The 20,844-nt window shown below is 43.5% G+C and overlaps 2 protein-coding genes across 5 annotated transcripts in view; one reads left to right on the forward strand and one right to left on the reverse strand.

The window, feature by feature from the left end:
• trim66 (tripartite motif containing 66) overlaps nucleotides 1-20,844 on the reverse strand; it is a 249,251-nt gene that overhangs the window by 67,534 nt on the left and 160,873 nt on the right. For all 4 annotated transcript variants that reach the window (XM_068046334.1, XM_068046337.1, XM_068046335.1 and 1 more), the window contains exon 3: nucleotides 13,884-14,028. In XM_068046334.1, the coding sequence (XP_067902435.1) occupies nucleotides 13,884-14,028 (145 nt within the window). The remainder of the gene's footprint in view (nucleotides 1-13,883; nucleotides 14,029-20,844) is intronic.
• rpl27a (ribosomal protein L27a) overlaps nucleotides 1-20,844 on the forward strand; it is a 327,304-nt gene that overhangs the window by 54,891 nt on the left and 251,569 nt on the right. The gene's annotated exons all lie outside the window — the stretch shown is intronic.

The raw sequence follows: 20,844 nt of genomic DNA on the forward strand, positions 1-20,844 counted from the left end.
AAAAGCATTTGATAAGGTGCCACACAAAAAGTTAATAAGCAACACAAGGCTCATGGAGTTGGGGGGGTTGTATATTAACATGGATAGAGGATTAGTTAACAAACAGGAAGCAAAGAGTAGGAATAAACAGGGCATTTTCAAGTTGGCAGGTTGTATCTAGTGGAGTGCCGCAAGGATCAGTGCAATCAATACTAATGATTTAGATGAAGGGACAGAGCATAATGTATCAAAGTTTGCTGATGATACAAAGTTAAGTGGGAATGCAAGCTGTGAGGAGAACACAAAGAGACTGCAAAGAAATATAGACAGGCTAAGTGAGTGGGCAACAAGGTGGCAGATGGAGTATAATGGGGGGAAAGTGTGAGGTTATTCACTTTGGTTGTAAGAATAGCAGAATATTTTTAAAAAGGCATGAAACTTGTAAACGTTGTGTTCAGAGGGACTTGGGTATACTTGTATAAGAAACACAGAAAATTAGCATGCAGGTACAGCAAGCAATTAGGAGGGCAAATGGCATGTTGGCCTTTATTGCAAGTGGATTAGAGTACAAGAATAAAGAAATATTGCTACAATTGTATAGGGCTTTAGTGAGGCCATACCTGGAGTCTTGTGAAGCATAGACTTGCATTGGAGACAGTACAGTAAAGGTTCACGATATTGATCCCTGGGATGAGAGGGTTATCCAATGATGAGAGGCTGAGTAAGTTGCATCTATATTCTCTGGAGTTTAGAAGAATGAGAGGTGATCTCATTGAAACATACAAGATTCTGAAGGGGCTTGACAGGGTAGACACTGTGAAGTTGTTGCCCCTGACTGGAACACAGGGGGGCACAATCTCAGGTTAAGCAGCTGATCATTTAAGACAGAGATAAGGAGAAATTTCTTCGCTTAAAGGGTTGTGAATCTTTGGAATTCTTTAACCCAGAGGGTTGTAGATGCTCCATCATTGAATATATTTAAGGCTGAGATAGATTTTTAGCCTTGGAGGAAATCAAGGGATATTGGGAGCATGTGGGAAAGTGGAGTTGAAGCCGAAGATCAGCCATGATCATACTGAATGGCAACAAACCAAATGGTCTACTCCAGCTCCTACTGCTTATGGAACAAATAGCCCTTGCCACCAGGCCTTTAAAGGCCACCTGTCTTACGGGTGCCTGTGCCCAACATAGTGCTCCGACGCAGTGCTACCCAGTGGCTGCAGCATGGCTCATAGAAGACCACTGACATTCAGTGGAGGAGACTGAAGATGGCCTTGCAGGATGACCTCAAGCAGCTCTGGTGTTGTGCGCCCGGCTTTGGTCTGCACCACGTCGTTATGGGCGCAGCAGTCTGGGCTGGTTGGCTGAAAGGTAAGAACATGGACCCTGGCGGAGTGGCAGTGGTGGAGCATGAATGCTGTCATTCTCAGAAGGGGTAGCAGATTTATGCACCTTGGAGCCACTGCCACTCCTCACAGTGTGATGCCTCAGTAATCTTAATAATCTGTTGGAGGACAGATTGCTGGACTGCTGAGAGAGTGTGCATTGCCCTTTGAGCACTGCCATTTGCAACCAAGATGCCAGCACTCTCAGCAGGCCAGGTGAGAGAGAGGAACAGAATTAACATTTTAGATCGATAACTTTTGTTGAGTTCTGATGGGCACCAATCTTTCCAGGATGCCCTGTACCAAATTGGAGCTAGACTCTTCATGCTCCCAGACAGTGATAAGAGGCACTTTGGCAGGCCTATCAATGCACCAGCATTTTCCTCTAAGCCACCCCATCAAAGTCCTCAGCTGAGTCCTTTGCAGAATTCATCTGCAAACTTGGCCTCCAGTGAGCTGGCACATGAATTATCCTTTCCCCTGGACTGGCGCAGCTCACTTGTGACTCACCACGTGCTGATCCCAACTCTATGCTACCCTCTAAAATGTGTGCGGGGCCAGTATCTGAGCTGGTGACTGCGAGTGTCAGATCAAGTGACGGTGCTTCTTCATTCGAACTTTGGTGTAGCCCTCACCCTTCATGACGAGGCTGAACTGGCTGGCCAGGTGGGAGTTTTTGGGTATCTGAAAGCAGAAATACAAAAGGGGAGGGTTAGAACATAACAAACAGGAGCAGGAGTACGTCATTTGGTTCTTTAAGCCTGCTTTACCATTCAATACAATCATAGCTGATCTTCTACCTCAACTCCACCTTCCTGCACTATCCCCATATCCCATAATAGCCAGAAATCTATCGACCTCTGTTTTGAATTTTGAATATACTTAATGATTGAGCATCTATGACTCTCTGGGATAGAGAATTCTAAAGATCCACAACCCTTTGGCTGAAGAAATTTTTCCTCATCTCAGTCCTAACTGGCTGACACACAGGCCCCCACCTGCCAAGAATGAGGCACATTGATTTCGCCACATGGACATTAAATTTCAAATTGTTGCTGGGAAGAAGAGAAGGCCTGTGACAAGGGGTTGCCAGATCCTGGCTGGAAAGACATTTTTGCATATTAACAGACAGTGTTTGGAACAAAGGAGCAATCCCCTGCTCCAATACAATCCACAAACAGATGTGGTCAAACCAGTTAGTCAAATGACTAACCTGCTTGGTAGTCTGGATTTTTTTCTGAATTATACAGTTTGAACGGAGAGCCTGCAGAAAGCAGAATGCTCCTGGACTGAAGCTGACCTCTCCTGTCTGTCTGTTCCCATCTCTTTCTCATGGAACTCCAAAACCCAGTGAAGACACATGAACCCCAAGAGAGACATCTCCTAGGTTGAACAAGGTTTAAGAAGAATACTGGGCCCCAATGAAAAGCAAGATCTACCTACAATCAAGAACTCTATAGTGAGCTCGACGAACCATAACAACAACTCCAGATATTGCCTCAAACTTTTCCACTTTATTTTTCTTCTGCTCTTTTCTGTCTCTAATTGCATATGTGTATCGCATATGCATGCTAGGGTGGGCGTGTCACGTTACCGTAGGCGTCAACCAAATTAGAGTTTAAGTTTAATAAAATTTCACCTTTTCTTCTTTAAACCTAAGAAAGTCTGGTTGTGCTGGTTTCTTGGCCTTATAATTAGACAGCGGTGAACAAGGATTCACCACGGGGGAGCTAAAAACACAGTGTGTTTAAAAATTAAACCCTGTTACAGTAAGACCAGGTGAAGGCTGAAAGGGAACCCTAGACCTCTTTCTCACCTGGCCATAACAACCTTATCCTGAGGTTCTGACCCCAGTTCTAGAATCTCCAGCCAGGGGAAGCATCCTCTCAGTCTTTACTCTATCAAGCCGCTTAAGAATTTTATATCTTTCAATGAGATCACTCTCACTCTTGTAAATTCTGGAAAATATAGGCCTCGTTTACTTCAGCTCTTCTCATAGAATAATCCCCTCATCCCAGAAATCAGTCCAGTGACCTTTCAGTGCATTTTCTCCAAACTAAGTATATTCTTCCTTCAGTCAGGAGACCAAAACCCCAGTTTCACTTAGGCCCTTCACTAATATTTTTTATTTGCTCATGGAATCCGGGCATCGCTAGCCAGGCCAGCATTTACTGCTCATCCCTAATTGCCTAGGAGAAAGTGGTGGTGAGCTGCCTTTTTGAACCGCTGCAGTCCATGGGATGTAGGTACACCAACAGTGCTATTGGGAAGGGAGTGCCAAGATTTTGACCCAGCGACAATGAAGGAACGGCGATAAGGGTCCAAGTTAGGATAGTGTGTGGCTTGGAGGGGAACTCGCAGGTAGTGGTATTTTCACACATCTGCTGCCCGTGTCCTTCTCGGTAGTACAGGTCGCAGGTTTGGAAGGTCATGTCGAAGGAGCCTTCATGAGTTGCTGCAGTGCATCTTGTAGATGGTATACACTGCTGCCACTGTGCATCAGTGGTGAAGGGAGTGAGTCTTGAAGGTGGTGGATGGGGTGCCAATCAAGTGGGCTGCTTTGTCCTAGATGGTGTTGAGCTTCTTGAGTGTTGTTGGAGTTGCACCCATCCAGGCAAGTGCAGAATATTCCATCACACTCCTGACTTGTGCCCTGTAGATAGTGGACAAGCTTTGGGGAGTTCAGGAGGTGAGTTACAGTAAGACCTCGTCACTCATTCCAATCCTTTGAAAGAAAGGCTAACCTGCCATTTGCTTTCCTAATTACTTGCTGTACCTGCATGTTAACTTTCTGTGATTTGTGTATAAGGGCACCCAGGCCTCTCTGAATGCCAACATTTCCCAGTCTCTCATCCTTAAAAAAAAAATTGTTTTCCTATTTTTCCAAGCAAAGTGGATAACTTCACATTTTCCCATATTTATCCACATCATATTCCATGTCGGTAAGGGAAGGGGTGTGGGTGGAAGCAAGAGGTCCATGGTCACACCATCTGCAGCTTGCACTTCATGCCCGATAGCAGGGTGTGCAAGATGGGATTTGAGAAGGGGCATTAGGTAGGAACATACCATAATTCTGATTGTTCTCCACGATGCCAGATGCAACAGCCTCAGCCACAGCTGGACCCACGATGTACAACACCATCTCCTCCAGAGGGCTCAGGAGATGCAGGCATGCCTGTCCCCAGCCAGTTCTCTGCTGCTCCATGAAGTTATGGGCCACCTTGTCCTGCAAGAGAGAGGGAAGATTGTCAGTGAAGTGTGTTGCAATGCATTTGGGTTATGTGCCTGGCATAGCTGAATAGCTGGAAAGTATGTGGAAGCAGTGAGAGATGGGTGTGAGGCTGGCAGCATTGGTAAATTCATGAGGATGAGGTGGTGTATCTAAATGTTAGGCATTAGTCTTGATTACTGATGGGTGAGTAATGGGACTGTGGTGCATTGAGCAGCGTAAGCGGTTAGTTGTGCAGTGGGTAGAAGATGCATTCACTGACCTTGACCACCCATGGGAAGTCACTGAGCTTTTCAAGCATGGCAGCCAAATCCTAAAGGCCAGACTCTGGGAATTAACCTCCCCGGCCCTTCTCAGAGTGTGCTTTGAGTGCCTTCTGGCTCCCTGTGGAAATATAGAGTCTCTCCTTCTTTCCACTTCCATCACTATGGTCTCCAGCGCTGCATCCAAAAAACCGGCAGCCTTCTCTTGAGTCTGTCGCTCCATTTTTTGTCAAGCTGTCCGAAAACTGTTGCAGCAGCTCATGTTGCATGAGTGCAGCTCCCCTTTAAGAGCGGCAGGCTGCCTTTAAGAGTCCAGGCTAGCTGTTCGTCATGCTCGTCATGCAAGCTGCAGGGTCCCCTGTAGAGCTTGCAGCCAGTCTAAAGCACATTTTGTGCTGGACTGTGTTACGACCAGGTGAGAAGGGGTCTAGGGGTTCCCTCTCAGCCTTTGCCTGCTTTAACCGTAACAGGGTTTAATTTTAGAAACACTGTTTTTAGCGCCCCCTTCAGTGAATCCTTGTTCACTGCTCCAATTGTAAGGCAAAGAAATCAGACAGGATTCCTCAGATTTAAACAAGGTAGAAGTTTATTAGTCTTAAACTCTAATCCGGTTAATGACTCGACCACGCTAGCATGCGTATGCAATAAACACACACACACACAGACAGCGACAGAAAAAGTAGAAAGAATAAAGGGGAAAAGTTTGAGGCAATATCTGTTAGTTATTTACTGTCCTTTGAGTTCAACGTGGAGTCTTTGGTTGCGGGTAAGTCCTGCTATTCAATGGGGCCCAGTTCATGCTTCAACTTGTTTCGATGTCGGAGTCTTTTCTCTCTTGAGGTGTATGGGTCCGGTGGCTTGGGGAGAAAGTGAGAGAGAGTCAGCCAGGAGAGAGGCTTGCTTGTTCCAGCTTCAGTTGCATAAGCCAAAACCAAGTTGGCCAGCAGGTGACTAACTGGCTTAACCACTTCTACGTTTGTGGATTGTATTATCTTAGCAGGCCCTGCAATGCGCTTCCTTACACCTTTAGTGTCTGGTGATCAAACTCCATTTGGGTTAATTGGATCAGGGAATAGTCCTTTATCTCCACAAGCAGCGTCTCTTAGTATGCCAATGTCCTTCCAACCCAAATGTCTGGTGATGTCTTTAACAAGTCATTTCTGCACTCCAGCAATAGTTTAAAATTGATATTTATTTGACAAAATTAATATGCCTCATTTTTGGCAGGTGGGGTTCTGCATATTACAATTATTAAAAAGAACAGGCAGCAGGAAGTTTGCATGCTGCCTGCCTCAATATGTATGGATGTAACATAATCATTTATCATGATTCCTCTACCCAAAAATGCACCTTTTTGAACTTTTCCCTATAGATCTCGTAAGAGATTAGTTCTGACGATAGATCATCAACCTGGAACGTTAACTCTGTTTCTCTCTCCAGAGATGCTGCCTAACCTGCTGAGTATTTCTAGCATTTTCTGTTTTTATTTAAGGAGATATTAGGACAGGTGACTAAAAGCTAGATCAAATCGGTAAGTTTTAAGGAGCATCTTAAAGGAGAGGCAAGAAGTAGAGGGACAGAGCAGTTATTGGAAGGACTTCCAGAGCTTGGGGCCTAGGCAGCTGAAGGCACAGCTGCCAATGACAAGCGATGAGAATCTGGGATGTACCAGAGGCCAGAATTGAAGCAGAACATAGATCTCGGAAGGTTGCAGGGCTGGAGGACATCAGAGATAGAGAGTAGTTCACAAGCCTTTTGTGCCTCAAATAATGCGATTCTAAGAATAGAGACACTTAGGAACATAGGAACAGGGAGTAGGCCATTTAACCCCTCAAGCCTGTTCTGCCATTCAATGATATCATGGCTGATCTACGACCTAACTCCATATATCTGCCTTTGCCCCAGAACTCTTAATACCTTTGGTTAACAAAAATCTATCAAACTCAAACTTAAAATCAACAACTGATCCAGCATCAATTGCCATTTGTAGCAGAAATTTCCAAACTTCCACCACCCTTCTACATGCAGAAGTGTTTCCTAATCTCACTTCTGAAAGGTCTTGTTATAATGGCTCTCTAGTCTTACACTTTGCAAGTAGCTGAAATAGTTTCTCTCTATCTACCTTATCTGTGCCCCTCAAAATCTGGAAAACTTTGATCAAATCACTCCTTATCCTTCTAAATTCCATGGAATACAACCCTAGTTTGTGTAATTGCTCTTCGTAATTTAACGTTCGGAGTCCAGGTATCATTCTGGTAAATCTACACTGCACTCCCTCCAAGGCCAACATATCATTCTTAAGATAATAAAAACAAGAAATGCTGCAAATACTCAGCAGGTCTGGCAGCATCTGTGGAGAGAGAAGCAGAGTTAACGTTTCAGGTCAGTGACCCTTCATCGGAAACTAAGATGTTCCTAAGATGTGGTGCTCAGAACTGCTCATATACTCCAGGTGTGGTCTAACCAGGACTCTGTAACTAAAGCATGACTTCTACCCCCTCGTATTCCAGTCCTCTAGATATAAAGGTCAGCATTCTATTAGCCTTCTCAATTATTTTCGGTACTTGTTCATGACATTTTAATGATCCATGCACCTGTACCCCAAGGTCTCTTTGGACTGCCACTGTTTCCAACTTTCGACCCTTTTTAGGTCCAAAATGGATGACCTCACATTTGCCGACATTGAAATCCATTTGCCACAGTTTTGCCCATTTACTTAATCTATCAATTTCGCTTTGAAATGTTACACTTCACTGCTTACAAAGCCGTCTATCTTTGGGCCCTCAACAAATTTAGATATGTGACTTTCTATCTCATCATCCAAGTCATTAATAAATTCGGTAAATAGTTGAAGACCCAACACAGATCTTTACAGGACACCACTAGTCACATTCTGCCAATTAAAGTACCTGCCCATTCTCCCTACTCTCCGTCTCCAACCGCTCAGCCAATTTCCTATCCAGGTCAACAGTTTGCCTTCAATTCCATGAGCTGCAACATTAGGCAGCAGTTCCTTATGAGGGACTTTATTAAATGCCTTCTGGAAGCTCATATAAATAACACCATTGACATTTCCCTGTTCACTGCTTAGTCACCTGATCAAAAATTTCAATTAGATTCATCAGGCATGAGTTACCCTTTACAAATTCATGCTGGATCTCTCCAATCAGCTGAAAAATCTCAAGGTGTTTAGTCACCCTAACTTTAATTATAGACTCTAGTAATTTCTCGACGACAGGTATTAGGCTAACTGCTCTATAATTCCCTGATTTCCCTCTCTCACCTTTCTAAAATAGTGGAGTGATATGTGCAATTTCCACTTTAAAAGGAAAGGTTCCTGACTCAAGAGAACTTTAGAAGATTATAGTTAGGGCACGTGCAATATTCTCACCTACTTCCTTTAAAACTGTGGGATGGAAACCATCTGGTCCTGGGGATCTTTCACTCTTTAGGTCCATTATTTTCTTCATCACTGTTACTTTGCTTACATTAAGCAACCCAAACTGAGAATTAGCCAGCAGGTTATTGCTGAGTAAGTGCTGCTTGATAGCACTGAACCCTTCCATCACTTTGCTGATGATTAAGAGTAGACTGATGGGGCGGTAATTGTCTGGATTGGATTTGTCCTGCTTTTTGCAGACAGGACATACCTGGACAATTTTCAACATTGGCGGATAGATGCCAGTGTTTTAGCTGTACTGGAACAGCTTGGCTAGGGGTGCAGCTAGTTCTGGAGCACCAGTCTTCAGTACTATACAACGGGATATTGTCAGGGCCCATAGCCTTTGCTGTATCCTGGGCATTCAGCCGTTTCTTGATATCACATGAAGTGAATTGAATTGGCTGAAGTTTTGCACTAATGTGCTGGGCTTCTCAATCATTGAGGATGGGGATGTTTGTAGAGACTCCTCCTCTGCTTAGTGGTTATGGGCTATGGGCCCTGCCTTCTGTACTCTTGTCACCTTTACTTGCTGTTTGAAGCCCATGCAGATCTTTGCTGCCTTCCATACTGCTGCTCCTGCTACTCATTTGGGAGCATCAAGGGTAAGCCCAGCAGCATGCCCATATTCAACAATTCTAAATAAGTACATTCAGGGAAACAGTTGTCGTCCTCCATAAAACTATTAAATAACCACAAGACTGCTAAAAACCTGACCCAGAAGCACTTCAGCAGCATAAAATAATTAACCACTTACTTTAATGTAGTTGAAGATTCCTTTTAATAGTGCTTTTGAAAGCTGCTTCTGACTGCTCCCGCCATGATGTGCTGGGTGAGTTAAGGAAGCGATGTTTCAGGTTTACACAGACACCAATTTCAGAAAAGGGCCCTGAATTGGGTACAGGATCCAGATTATAATATTCAAATGAGACCTGTATTTGTTGAAGGTTGCTGCCTGGGATGCCTATTGAGTGTCCACACCAATTTGATGTCACACGCACTTCCGGCGTTTTTCAGATGCGTAATGTAGCATTCCTGAATTTGGCTCCTCGGTGCTCGTTTCAAGCACTGAAACTGTGCAGGATGCATTGCAATTTCTACCCCTCTAGACTTTCATATAAAAAAAATTAAAGCTGGCATTGATAATCGAAAGGCTCAGATGGTTCATGGACGGCACAATGGATACATGCATATGATCACAAGTTTAATCTTAATTTAATAAAGAGATTGAAATTGTTTATGTCGAAATGAATGACATTTGTGATGGAAAATTCAGCCATTTAATCAGGTTCAAAGATTTATATAGAGTGTAATTCCTGGGAGTCATTGTAAGACGGAAATCTAATCGATGGGGTCTGATGACATCATAAATCACAGGAGAGGCTTGAATGATTTAAGCAGAAATCAAACCACAAAAAGAGATTACAGCCTTGAATTCATTCCTAGTTTTTTTAAATGTCTATGGGAGGAAGATAAATCTGAAACAGATACACCAAAGCAAATAAATTATGCATTTCAAAATACCTAATGCTGAAACAAACTCTAACATTGGCATGGCATTATGCTATTCAGCTAGCAGGAGTTTCTATATTAGTCATACACACCAGTATATTTATCAATTTTAAATAATATATTGCTCCTACTTTGCCTATCGTCCATTCATTCCACTATTTTCTCTATTCATTATTGTAATCTTCGTTTAAATTTTATTTAAATACCCTATTTTAACTTTTTTTTTTCTAATTTATTTTAAGATTAAGTAATTATCCTACTCATTTTCCCTATTTTCTATCCATTCATACATATTATGATGTAAAAGATTACACTTTGTGGGTACATTAGCTCTTGAGTTTGTTATTCTTCAGAAAAGCTAAGGGTTCTATAAAAAGTGCAGGCAAAGAACATGGTTAAATGATGTGATGAAATGGGCAGGTCTAACATCTCACAAAAAAACACCTGTAGCATGATTGGAAAATATGGAATGCAGTGACCACAGTTATGACCAGGTGAGAAAGGTGTCTAGGAGTCCCTCTCAGCCTTACCGTAACAGGATTTAATTTTTAAAACATTGTTTTTAGCTCCCCCTTGGTGAATCTCTGTTCACCGCTTTCCAATTATAAGGCAAAGAAACCAATACAAACTGGTTTTCTTAGGTTTAAAGAAGAAAAGTTGAAATTTATTAAACTTAAGCTCTAATTCGGCTGACGCCTACGGATACATGACACGCCCACGTTAGCATGCATACGCGATACACACATGCAAATAGAGACAGAAAAGAGCAGAAGAAAAAATAAAGTCGAAAAGTTTGAGGCCATATCTAAAGAGTTTTTGTTATGGTTCTTCGAGCTCACTGTAGAGTTGCTTTCGTTGGGGCCCAGTATTCTTCTTAAACCTTGTTCGCTACAGGAGACTTTTCTCTCTTGGGGTTCATGTGTCGTCAGTGGATTCAGAGGCTTGTGAGAAAGAGATGGGAGCAGACAGGAAAGATCTTCTCAGTCCAGGAGAAAACAGTCTTTGAGTTCAAACTCTCTGTGACCAATTCAAAAAAAACCCTGGAATAGCCAATTAGTCATGTGGCCAGCTGGTCTAACCAGTCCTGGCCCTTGTGGATTGTATCCTCCTTAGCAGGCTCTGGAATACGCTTACTCACCTTCAATGTCTGTTAGTATGTAAATGTTTTTTTCCAGCCATGGCTGATCTGTTTAACAAGTCATTACCTCGCTCCAACAACAGTTAAAAATCAATATTCATGACAAAATTGATGTGTCTCATTCTTGACAGGCGGGGGCCTAGCATAACACACAAAGGAAGCCAATAAGAGAACCACAGACAGCCACTGCACCACCTGGTACTAATTCAGACAATATTTTTCAAATTCATTGATAGCTGCACAATTTAAACCATCCAGGTTGATCTTATGTAAACCAAATGTTGAAATTTCCATCAGTTTGGATATATCATTTATTCTCAACCGCTGTATGCAGTAGTGATACACAGCTAATGGATATCTGGAATTTCCCAACTGTTATGATCCTGGAGTTTTTTATTGGGAAGAATGCAGTGTGCCTTTAAGGCTGGAAAAGGAGCCGTACTGCTTTAAGAACCAGAAAGCCTCAGGAGTTAGAGAAAGTGCATTTTGGTTACTGTTGGATACAACCATAGAGAGAGAGAACCAAACAGCTTCAAAGAATGCATCCTGGTTACCCGTCAACAGCCATTCAGAGACCAAGGACCGGATATACAATGTTGCAAAATCTTTTGAACTGGCTTTTTAGTTGAGACAGACTGTTCTCATGAGGAAATAAACAGACAGCTGTGTGTTAGCACATGAAAGGAGCACTCTCAGACCATTTAAATTGAAGGAAGATAATTTAGTGTATTTATTTATTATTCTCTCTCAAAATTCTAAAAAGTCAAGCCAGAACAGAGATCTCTGATAACTTAAACTGAAGGAAGGGAAGTTAGACTGTGACAATCTTTTATCACTCAAAATTCTAAAGCCAAATTGATTCATTAAAAAGTGTTTGCAAGTTGTTAATTGTTGAAATTCATCACTGGAGAAGGAGCAACTACTTCGACTTCTGAATTAGACTACGAACTGTTCTACTGTTGAAGAACCTTTTTTCCCCCGATCGGACGGCTATGAGGACTTCAAGCAATCTTCGACTGTTCCACATCCGGCAGGAACGTAAATCTGCAAGGAATCTAATTTTTTCTATTTTAAATGTTGTTTATATGTTAGTAGTGTTTAAGAATTTAGTTTTTCTAATTAAACAGTTAATTTGTTGATTCAAAGACACCTGGTTTGGTTAGCCTCATTACGGGGTTAATAGATGGTACAATTTGGCTGGGTCGTTCTTTAATTTGGAAAGTTTAAAATGATATGTTCGGTGACCTGTGGAGGGACGGGATTGAATTCACAGTGCGTTGCGCTCACCACAATTAGAATCGTAAATTTTGATTGGGGGCTTTGACTGGAGCGGTAGGTCGTAACACAACTCACACAAGCAGTTCAAGGACAAAATCCATAACCACTTTCTCAGGGCAACTGCAAATTTAGCCTTGCTAGTATCGCTCACATCTGGACCATGTTCTATATTTCAAACATTTTTATTTATATTTTGGTCTGCTTAATGAGCAAAAAAAAGTAGAACTTGGTGTGTGAAATGGGTATTTTCTTTCCTTATTTTGCTGATATTTGTGCCAATCAGAACAAAGACTGGAATGAATACCATGATGGAAACCATACCTGCCAAATGGAAACGTATTAATTTTGTCATATGCAACACTACTTAAATTTTTTACTCAACATTGAACATAACTTGTTTAAAAGGACCACAGAGCTGAATAGCTAAAACATGGCCGCACATTTGCATTCTGAGAGATAGTTGCATAGAGAGACAATGGGAGTGCCCCCTTATTCAATTAGCGAAATGGGTTTTGTCAATAGTGATGATCAAAGTACATTGAGAGCCATTTGTAAGAGACACACTTCACCCACCCACCCCCCCATTAAGTGTGTCTAGTAAGCCTTAAAGAATCAACAATCCTCCCCAGAAGATGCTGTTTCAAACAAAAAGCTGATCACACGACTTACCTGCTGGCCAGACTGGGAACTGTTGAATTCTGCCTCACAAAATGGTTTGGGGCAGACTGTAATTTGAAAGCCAAAGAGAAGGAAGGGCCCTCTCTCTCTGTCTCTCTCTCTCTCTCTCAAGAAAAGTCCCAGGGACCCATGGAAGCAGCATAAGTCTCAAGACAGAGGACCTCTTCAGCCTTCTGGTACCAGAGAAACAAGTTTGATAGTGTGCACTGCGCCCCAGCAAGAACTGCAAGACTTCAACTCCAATCAAGGACTTTACAGCAAAACTAAAGACAGTAACTGAATTCCATTTACTACTCCAACAACGTCCCCCTTTATTCTTTTTCCCCCTCTTTATCTATTTGTGCGTGTATTTATCACGTATGCATGCTAGGGTGGTTGCATCGCGTATTTTAGTAATTTTAACTGAGTTAGAGTGATAAGGTTAATAAACTTACATCTTTTTTATTTAAACCTAAGAAAGCCTGTCTGATTGGTTCATTTACAATTACAATTAGCACGCAGTGAGTAAGGACTCACTGAGGGGTTAAGCTAAAACACCGTGTTTTAAAAAGTTAAATCCTGTTACGGCCAAACCAGGAAAGGGGCCAGAGGGGAGCCTGAGCCCCCTTCCTCACCCAGTCGTAACAATAATTTGCAAGTTCTGATACCCAGTATCAGCACAAAGCACTCAGGTAAGGTGCAGTCTGGACTACATTGTTTCCACTGCAAAGCTTAACCTAAATCTCAACAGTAGCACCCTTTCTGTACTAATGCAATATTCTCGCTTTCCATCCTAGCCATTTGGGTAGTTTTGCTGACAAGACCACCAATTTAGTGAATTGAACTTGCCAATTCCTGTGGAACATAGTCTTAAGTTTAAAAATGATGCAGGTAAAGTAACTGCTATATCACATCCTCAAAGTGATTGGTTATTTCCTGTACTAAAACTTTTTTGCAGGACCGATGGATTTCTGCAGTACTCAAGAGCTGTGTGATACCTTACCTGCAGTATGTTCTGGGGTGGACAACTTATGATGCTTTGTATCTTTCCCACGTGCATGTTCTTCTGAGCATGTACTGCACAGCCACTTACTGCAGTCTGAACAGAAATTGAGGGCTGGTTTCTTTTCTTCACAGTCTGAGCAGTGCTGGTGAGAACAAACACTGTAAATTTAAGTAATTACTTCAAAAGTCATGTACACAAGTCCTCTAAAACTAGGTTAAGCTGCGGTATTACTCTTGACATGCATAAGTAGCAACTTACTGTGCAGAGACTGACATTTCTGGAACATTATCAACAGTTCTTGTAATTCAGGGATATGACAGAATGGTCAAGGTCACACATTTTGAGATTGCTTCCTTGAAAATATCATCACTTGTTTACATTTGTGCATTATTGGCTTCTGAATTTGCCATTAGTGTCCTTTAATACATAAGACTACAGCCTCCCTTTTTCAAAATGTTATTTGAAGGTTTTATACACAGTGCTAACAAGAACACGGCCACAGCTCTATGTAGCTGACCAACAGGAAATAGTGCACTGCAGTAATATATCACTTTCAGAAGAACAAATGATGATTAGAACCACAAAGAAACAAAGTCAGAGCAAAAGCTATAGTATTTTATAGTGGTATATATATATGCCGCTTTTGACACTTTTCTGCCTCTGATGCTCAAGGACTGGAAGGTGATAGCCATGCAGCCCAGTTTGCAAGATCAACTCTACAAGCAGATTGGGGCATATTCATTCATGTAGTGTGCTGTGTGCTCTTACAAAATCTGTAATGGAAGCCAAATAGAAATTCTGACAAATCTAACATATGCAAATTAAATTTCATTCAATGGTACATCCTTCATAAAGCTGGCTGATGATTTCTAATAAGATATTTTTGGAAAATTCCTCTGACTGGGTAAGGGTGAGGAGGTTAGTACTGAGGAATCAAACATTTTTCCATCTCAGTCACTCAGTGACAGCATCAAGCACTCTCAGTCAGGTATAACACAGGCCAGAGACAGAGCAAAAGCCCCTTTATCTTACTCCAAAAAGTGTCTTAGCCCAGCCAGAAAACAGCATCTCTTACTGCACCAGAGTAAATGTTCTCATTCACCATGACTTGTATCCTTAAGGTCTTTATGGGTAAGGATACTGACTAAGTCTCAACTCGTATTTTGTTGCAGACCTATGTCTATAAGGAATGGGATTGAGATTATCAATCTCACAGAATGTTATAACGCAGAACGCGTTCGGCCCATTGTATCCGCACCAGCTCTCCAAATGAGCAGTTCACCTAGTGCCATTCCCCAGTCTTCTCGCCGGAACCCTGCATATTCTTCCTTTACCGGTAACCGTCTAATTCCCTTTTGAATTTTTTTTTTAATTCATTCATGGGATGTGAGCGTCGCTGGCCAGGCCAGCATTTATTGCCCATCCCTAATTGCCCTTGAGAAGGTGGTGATGAGCTGCCTTCTTGAACCATTGCAGTCCATGTAGGGTAGGTACACCCACAGAGCTGTTAGGAAGGGAGTTCCAGAATTTTGACCCAGCGACAGTGAAGGAACAGCGATATAGTTCCAAGTCAGGATGGTGTGTCACTTGGAGGGGAACTTGCAGGTGGTGGTGTTCCCATGCATTTGCTGCCCTTGTCCTTCCAGTAGGTAGAGGTCGCGGGTTTGGAAGGTGCTGTCGAAGGAGTCTTGGCGCATTGCTGCTGTGCATCTTGTCGATGGTACACACTGCTGCCACTGTGCCTCGGTGGTGATGGGAGTGAATGTTTGAGGATTGGGTGCCAATCAAGCGGGCTGCTTTTTCCTGGAAGGTGTCGAGCTTCTTGAGTGTTGTTGCAGTTGCACCCATCCAGGCAAGTGGAGAGTGTTCCATCAGACTCCTGACTTGTGCCTTGTAGATGGTGGACAGGCTTTGGGGAATCAGGAGGTGAGTTACTCGCCTCAGGATTCCTAGCCTCTGACCTGCTCTTGTAGCCACGGTATTTATATAGCTACTCTAGTTCAGTTTCTGGTCAATGATAGCCCCTAGGATGTTGATAGTGGGGGATTCAGCGATGGTAATGCCATTGAATGTCAAGGGGAGATGGTTAGAGTCTCTCTTGTTAGAGATGGTCATTGCCTGGCACTTGTGTGGCGCAAATGTTACTTGCTACTTATCAGCCCAAGCCTGGATATTGTCCAGGTCTTCATGTATCTGAGGAGTCACGAATGGTGCTGAACATTGTGCAATCATCAGCGAACATCCCCACTTCTGACCTTTTGATTGAAGGAAGGTCATTGATGAAGCAGCTGAAGATAGTTGGGCCTAGGACACTACCCTGAGGAACTCCTGCAGTGATGTCCTGGAGCTCAGATGATTGACCTCCAATAACCACAACCATCTTCCTTTGCGCGAGGCATGACTCCAGCCAGCGGAGGGTTTTCCCCCTGATTCCCATTGACCTCTGTTTTGCTAGGGCTCCTTGATGCCATACTCGGTCAAATGCTGCCTTGATGTCAAGGGCAGTCACTCTCACCTCACCTCTTGAGTTCAGCTCTTTTGTCCATGTTTAAACGAAGGCTGTAATGAGGTCAGGGGTTGAGTGGCCCTGGCGGAACCCAAGCTGAACGTCACTGAGCAGGTTATTGCTAAGCAAGTGCCACTTGATGGAACTGTTGATGACACCTTCCATCACTTTACTGATGATTGAGAGTCGGCTGAAGGGGCAGTAATTGGCCGGTTTGGACTTGTCCTGCTTTTTGTGTACAGGACATACCTGGGCAATTTTCCACATTGCCGGGTACTGGAACAGCTTGGCTAGGGGCGCGGCAAGTTCTGGAGCACAGGTCTTCAGTACTATTGCCGGAATATTGTCAGGGCCCATAGCCTTTGCAGTATCCAGTGTCTTCAGTCGTTTCTTGATATCATGCGAAGTGAATCGAATTGGCTGAAGTCTGACATCTGTGATGCTGGGGACTTCAGGAGGAGGCCAAGATGGATCATCAACTCGGCACTTCTGGCTGAAGATTGTTGCAAATGCTTCAGCCTTATCTTTCGCACTGATGTGCTGGGCTCCCCCATCATTGAGGATGGGGATATTTGTGGAGCCACCTCCTGCAGTTAGTTGTTTAATTCTCCACCACCATTCATGGCTGGATGTGACAGGACTGCAGAGCTTAGATCTGATCCATTGGTTATGGGATCGCTTAGCTCTGTCTATCGCATGCTGCTTATGCAGTTTGGCACACAGATAGTCCTGGGTTGTAGCTTCACCAGGTTGACACCTCATTTTGAGGTATGCCTGGTGCTGCTCCTGCATGCCGTCCTGCACTCTTCATTGAACCAGGGTTGGTCTCCTGGCTTGTTGGTAATGTTAGAGTGGGGGATATGCCAGGCCATGAGGTTACAGATTGTGGTTGAGTACAATTCTGCTGCTGCTGATGGGCCACAGCACCTCATGGATGCCCAGTTTTGAACTGCTAGATCTGTTCGAAATCTATCCCATTTAGCACGGTGATAGTGCCACACAACACAATGGAGAGTATCCTCAATGTGAAGGCACACTTTGTCTCCACAAGGACTGTGCGGTGGTCACTCCTACTAATACTGTCATGGACAGATACATCTGCAGCAGGCAGATTGGTGAGGACGAGGTCAAGTATGTTTTCCCCTCTTGTTGGTTCCCTCACCACCTGCCGCATACCCAGTCTAGCAGATATGTCCTTTAGGACTCGGCCAGCTCAGTCAGTACTGGTGCTACCAAGCCACTCTTGGTGATGGACATTGAAGTCCCCCACCCAGAGTACATTCTGTGCCCTCACCATCCCTCAATGTTTCCTCCAAGTGCTGTTCAACATGGAGGAGTACTGACTCATCAGCTGAGGGAGGGTGGTAGGTGGTAATCAGCAAGAGGTTTCCTTGTCCATGTTTGATCTGATGCCATGAGACTTCATGGGGTCCAGAGTCAATGTTGAGGACTCCCAGGGCAACTCCCTCCCTACTGTATACCACTGTGCCGCCACCTCTGGTGGGTCTGTCCTGCCGGTGGGACAGGACATACCCGGGGATGGTGATGGCAGCGTCTGGGACATTATCTGTCAGGTATGATTCCGTGAGTATGACAATGTCAGACTGTTGCTTGACTAGTCTGTGGGACAGCTCTCCCAACTTTGGCACAAGCCCCCCAGATGTTAGTAAGGAGGACTTTGCAGGGTCGACAGGGCTGGGTTTGCCGTTGTCGTTTCCGGTGCCTAGGTCGATGCTGGGTGGTCCGTCCGGTTTCATTCCTTTTTATTTACTTTGTAGCGGTTAGATACAACTGAGTGGCTTGCTAGGCCATTTCAGAGGGCATGTAAGAGTCAACCACATTGCTGTGGGTCTGGAGTCACATGTAGGCCAGACCAGGTAAGGACAGCAGATTTCCTTCCCTGAAGGACATTAGTGAACCAGATGGGTTTTTACAACAATCGACAATGGTTTCATGGCCATCATTAGACTGGCTTTTTAATTCCAGATTTATTAATTGAATTCAAATTCCACCTTCTGCTGTGGTGGGATTTGACCCCATGTCCCCAGAGCAATACCCTGGGTCTCTGTGTTACTAGTCCAGTGACAATACCACTACGCCACTGCCTCCCCTATGCCTTGATTGAACCTGCCTCCACCACACTCTCAGGCAGTGCATTCCAGACCTTAACCACTTGTTGGGTTGGTTTTTCCTCATGTCACTTTTGCCACTTACTTTAAAACTGTGCCCTCTCGTTCTTGATCCTTTCACGAGTGGGAAATTTCTCCCTATCTACTCTGTCCAGAACTCCCCTGATTTTGAATACTTCTATCAAATCTGCACTCAGCCTTCTCCTCTTCTCCAAGGAGGACATTCCCAACTTCTCCATTCTATCTTCATAACTGAAGTTCCTCATCCCTGGAACCATTCTCGTGAACCTTTTCTGTACTCTCTCCGATGCCCTCACATCTTTCCTGAAGTGCGGTGCCCAGAACTGGACACAATACTCTAGCTGAGGCTAAATTAGTGTCTTACATAAGTTCAACATAACCTCCTTGCTCTTGTACTCTTTGCCCCTCTTAATAAAGCCTCGATAACTGAATGCTTTATTGACCACTCTCTCAATCTGTCGCGCCACCTTCAGTGACTTATGCACATATACACTCAGGACCCACTGCTCCTGCACCCACTTTAGAGTTGTACCCTTTATTTTAAATTGGCTTTCCACGTTTTTCTTACCAAAATGAATCACCACATTTCTTCACATTGAACTTCATCTGCCACTTGTCCGCCCATTTCACCAAGTTGTCTATGTCCTTTTGCACTTCTACACTATCCTCCTCACAGCTCACAATGCTCCCAAATTTTGTATCATCCACAAATATTGAAATTGTGCCCTGTACACCAAGGTCTAGGTCATTAATATATATCAGGTACAGAAAAGGTCCCAACACCAACCTCTGTTGAACTCCACTAGAAACCGTCCTCCAGCCCGAAAAACATCCATTAATCATGACTCTCTGCTTCCCGTCACACAGCCAATTTTGTATCCATGTTGCTACTGTCCCTTTTATTCCATGAGCTATAACTTTGCTCACAAGTCTGTTGTGTGGCACGGTATCAAATGCCTTCTGGAAGTCCATGTACACCACATCAACAGCATTACCCTCATCAACCCTCTGTTAGCTCTTCAAAAGACCTGAGCAATTTAGTTAAACATGACTTTCCCTTAACAAATCTGTGCTGGCCTTCCTTAATAAACCTGCATTTAGCCATGTGACTATTAATTTTGTCCTGAATTATTGTTTCTAGACGTTTCCCCACCACCGACGTTAAACTGACTGGCCTGTAGTTGCTGGGCTTATCTTTACACCCTTCTCTGAACAAGGGTGTAACATTTGTAATTCTCCAGTCCTTTGGCACCACCAGAGTCTAAGCAAGACTGGAAAATTATGGCCAGTGCTTCCGCAATTTCCACTCTCACTTCCTTCAGTATCCTTGGATGTAGCTCATCTGGTCCTGGTGTTTTATCAACTTTAAGTATAGACAGCCTATATAATACTTCCTCCTCATCAATTTTAAATCCTTCTAGTGTATTAATTACCTCCTCTTTCACCATGGCCTGGGTAGCATCTTCTTCCTTGGTCATCGAGGATGAGAAAGAGGTATTTTTAATCCAATTAGATTGGGTTGAAATCAGACAAATTGGTCAAAGTATACAAAGACAAAATACTGCAAATCTGAATTATACACAGAAAATGCTGGAAATATTCAGCAGGTCAGGCAGCATCTGAGGAAGAGTTGACATTTCAGGCTGGTGACTTTTTGTCAGAACTGGAAATGTTAAGAGATGTAACAGATTTTAAGCAAGCACAGAGGCAGGTGGAGAAGGGGAGGAAAGAATAAAAGGAAAGATCTGCAATCGGGTGAAAGGCAGGAGTGAATAAATGAACAGCAAAATCATTACCAGCACCTGCTGTCTGAAAATAAATTACAGCAACGGTTATGAGCTGAAATTGTTAAACTCAATATTGAGTCTGGAAGGTTGTGAAGTGCCTAATTGAAAGATGAGGTGCTGTACAAGCTTCTGCTAAGCCTCAATGGAGCAGTGTTAGAGGTCAAGGACAGAGAAGGAATGCAGCAGAGAAATGAAATTGGAAGAAACCAGAAGCTCAGAGTCACTCTCGCAGACTGAATGGGGGTGTTCAGCAAAGCGATCGCCCAATCTGTGTTTGGTCTCCCCAACATAGAAGTCGACGCATTTTGAGCAGCAAGTACAGTATATTAAATTGAAGGAAGTACAAGTAAGCCACTGTTTCACCTGAAAGGCGAGTTTGGGGCCCTGGACGGTGGAAAGGGAGCAGGTAAAAGGGATTGCATCTCCTGTGCTTGCATGGGAAGGCATGCATCACAGCATACAGTGTAGATTCACGAGGGTGATGCCAAAATAGGAAACTGCAGGTACGAGAAGAG

Source organism: Heterodontus francisci, chromosome 14, assembly GCF_036365525.1.
Source record: "Heterodontus francisci isolate sHetFra1 chromosome 14, sHetFra1.hap1, whole genome shotgun sequence".
Lineage (NCBI taxonomy): Eukaryota > Metazoa > Chordata > Chondrichthyes > Heterodontiformes > Heterodontidae > Heterodontus > Heterodontus francisci.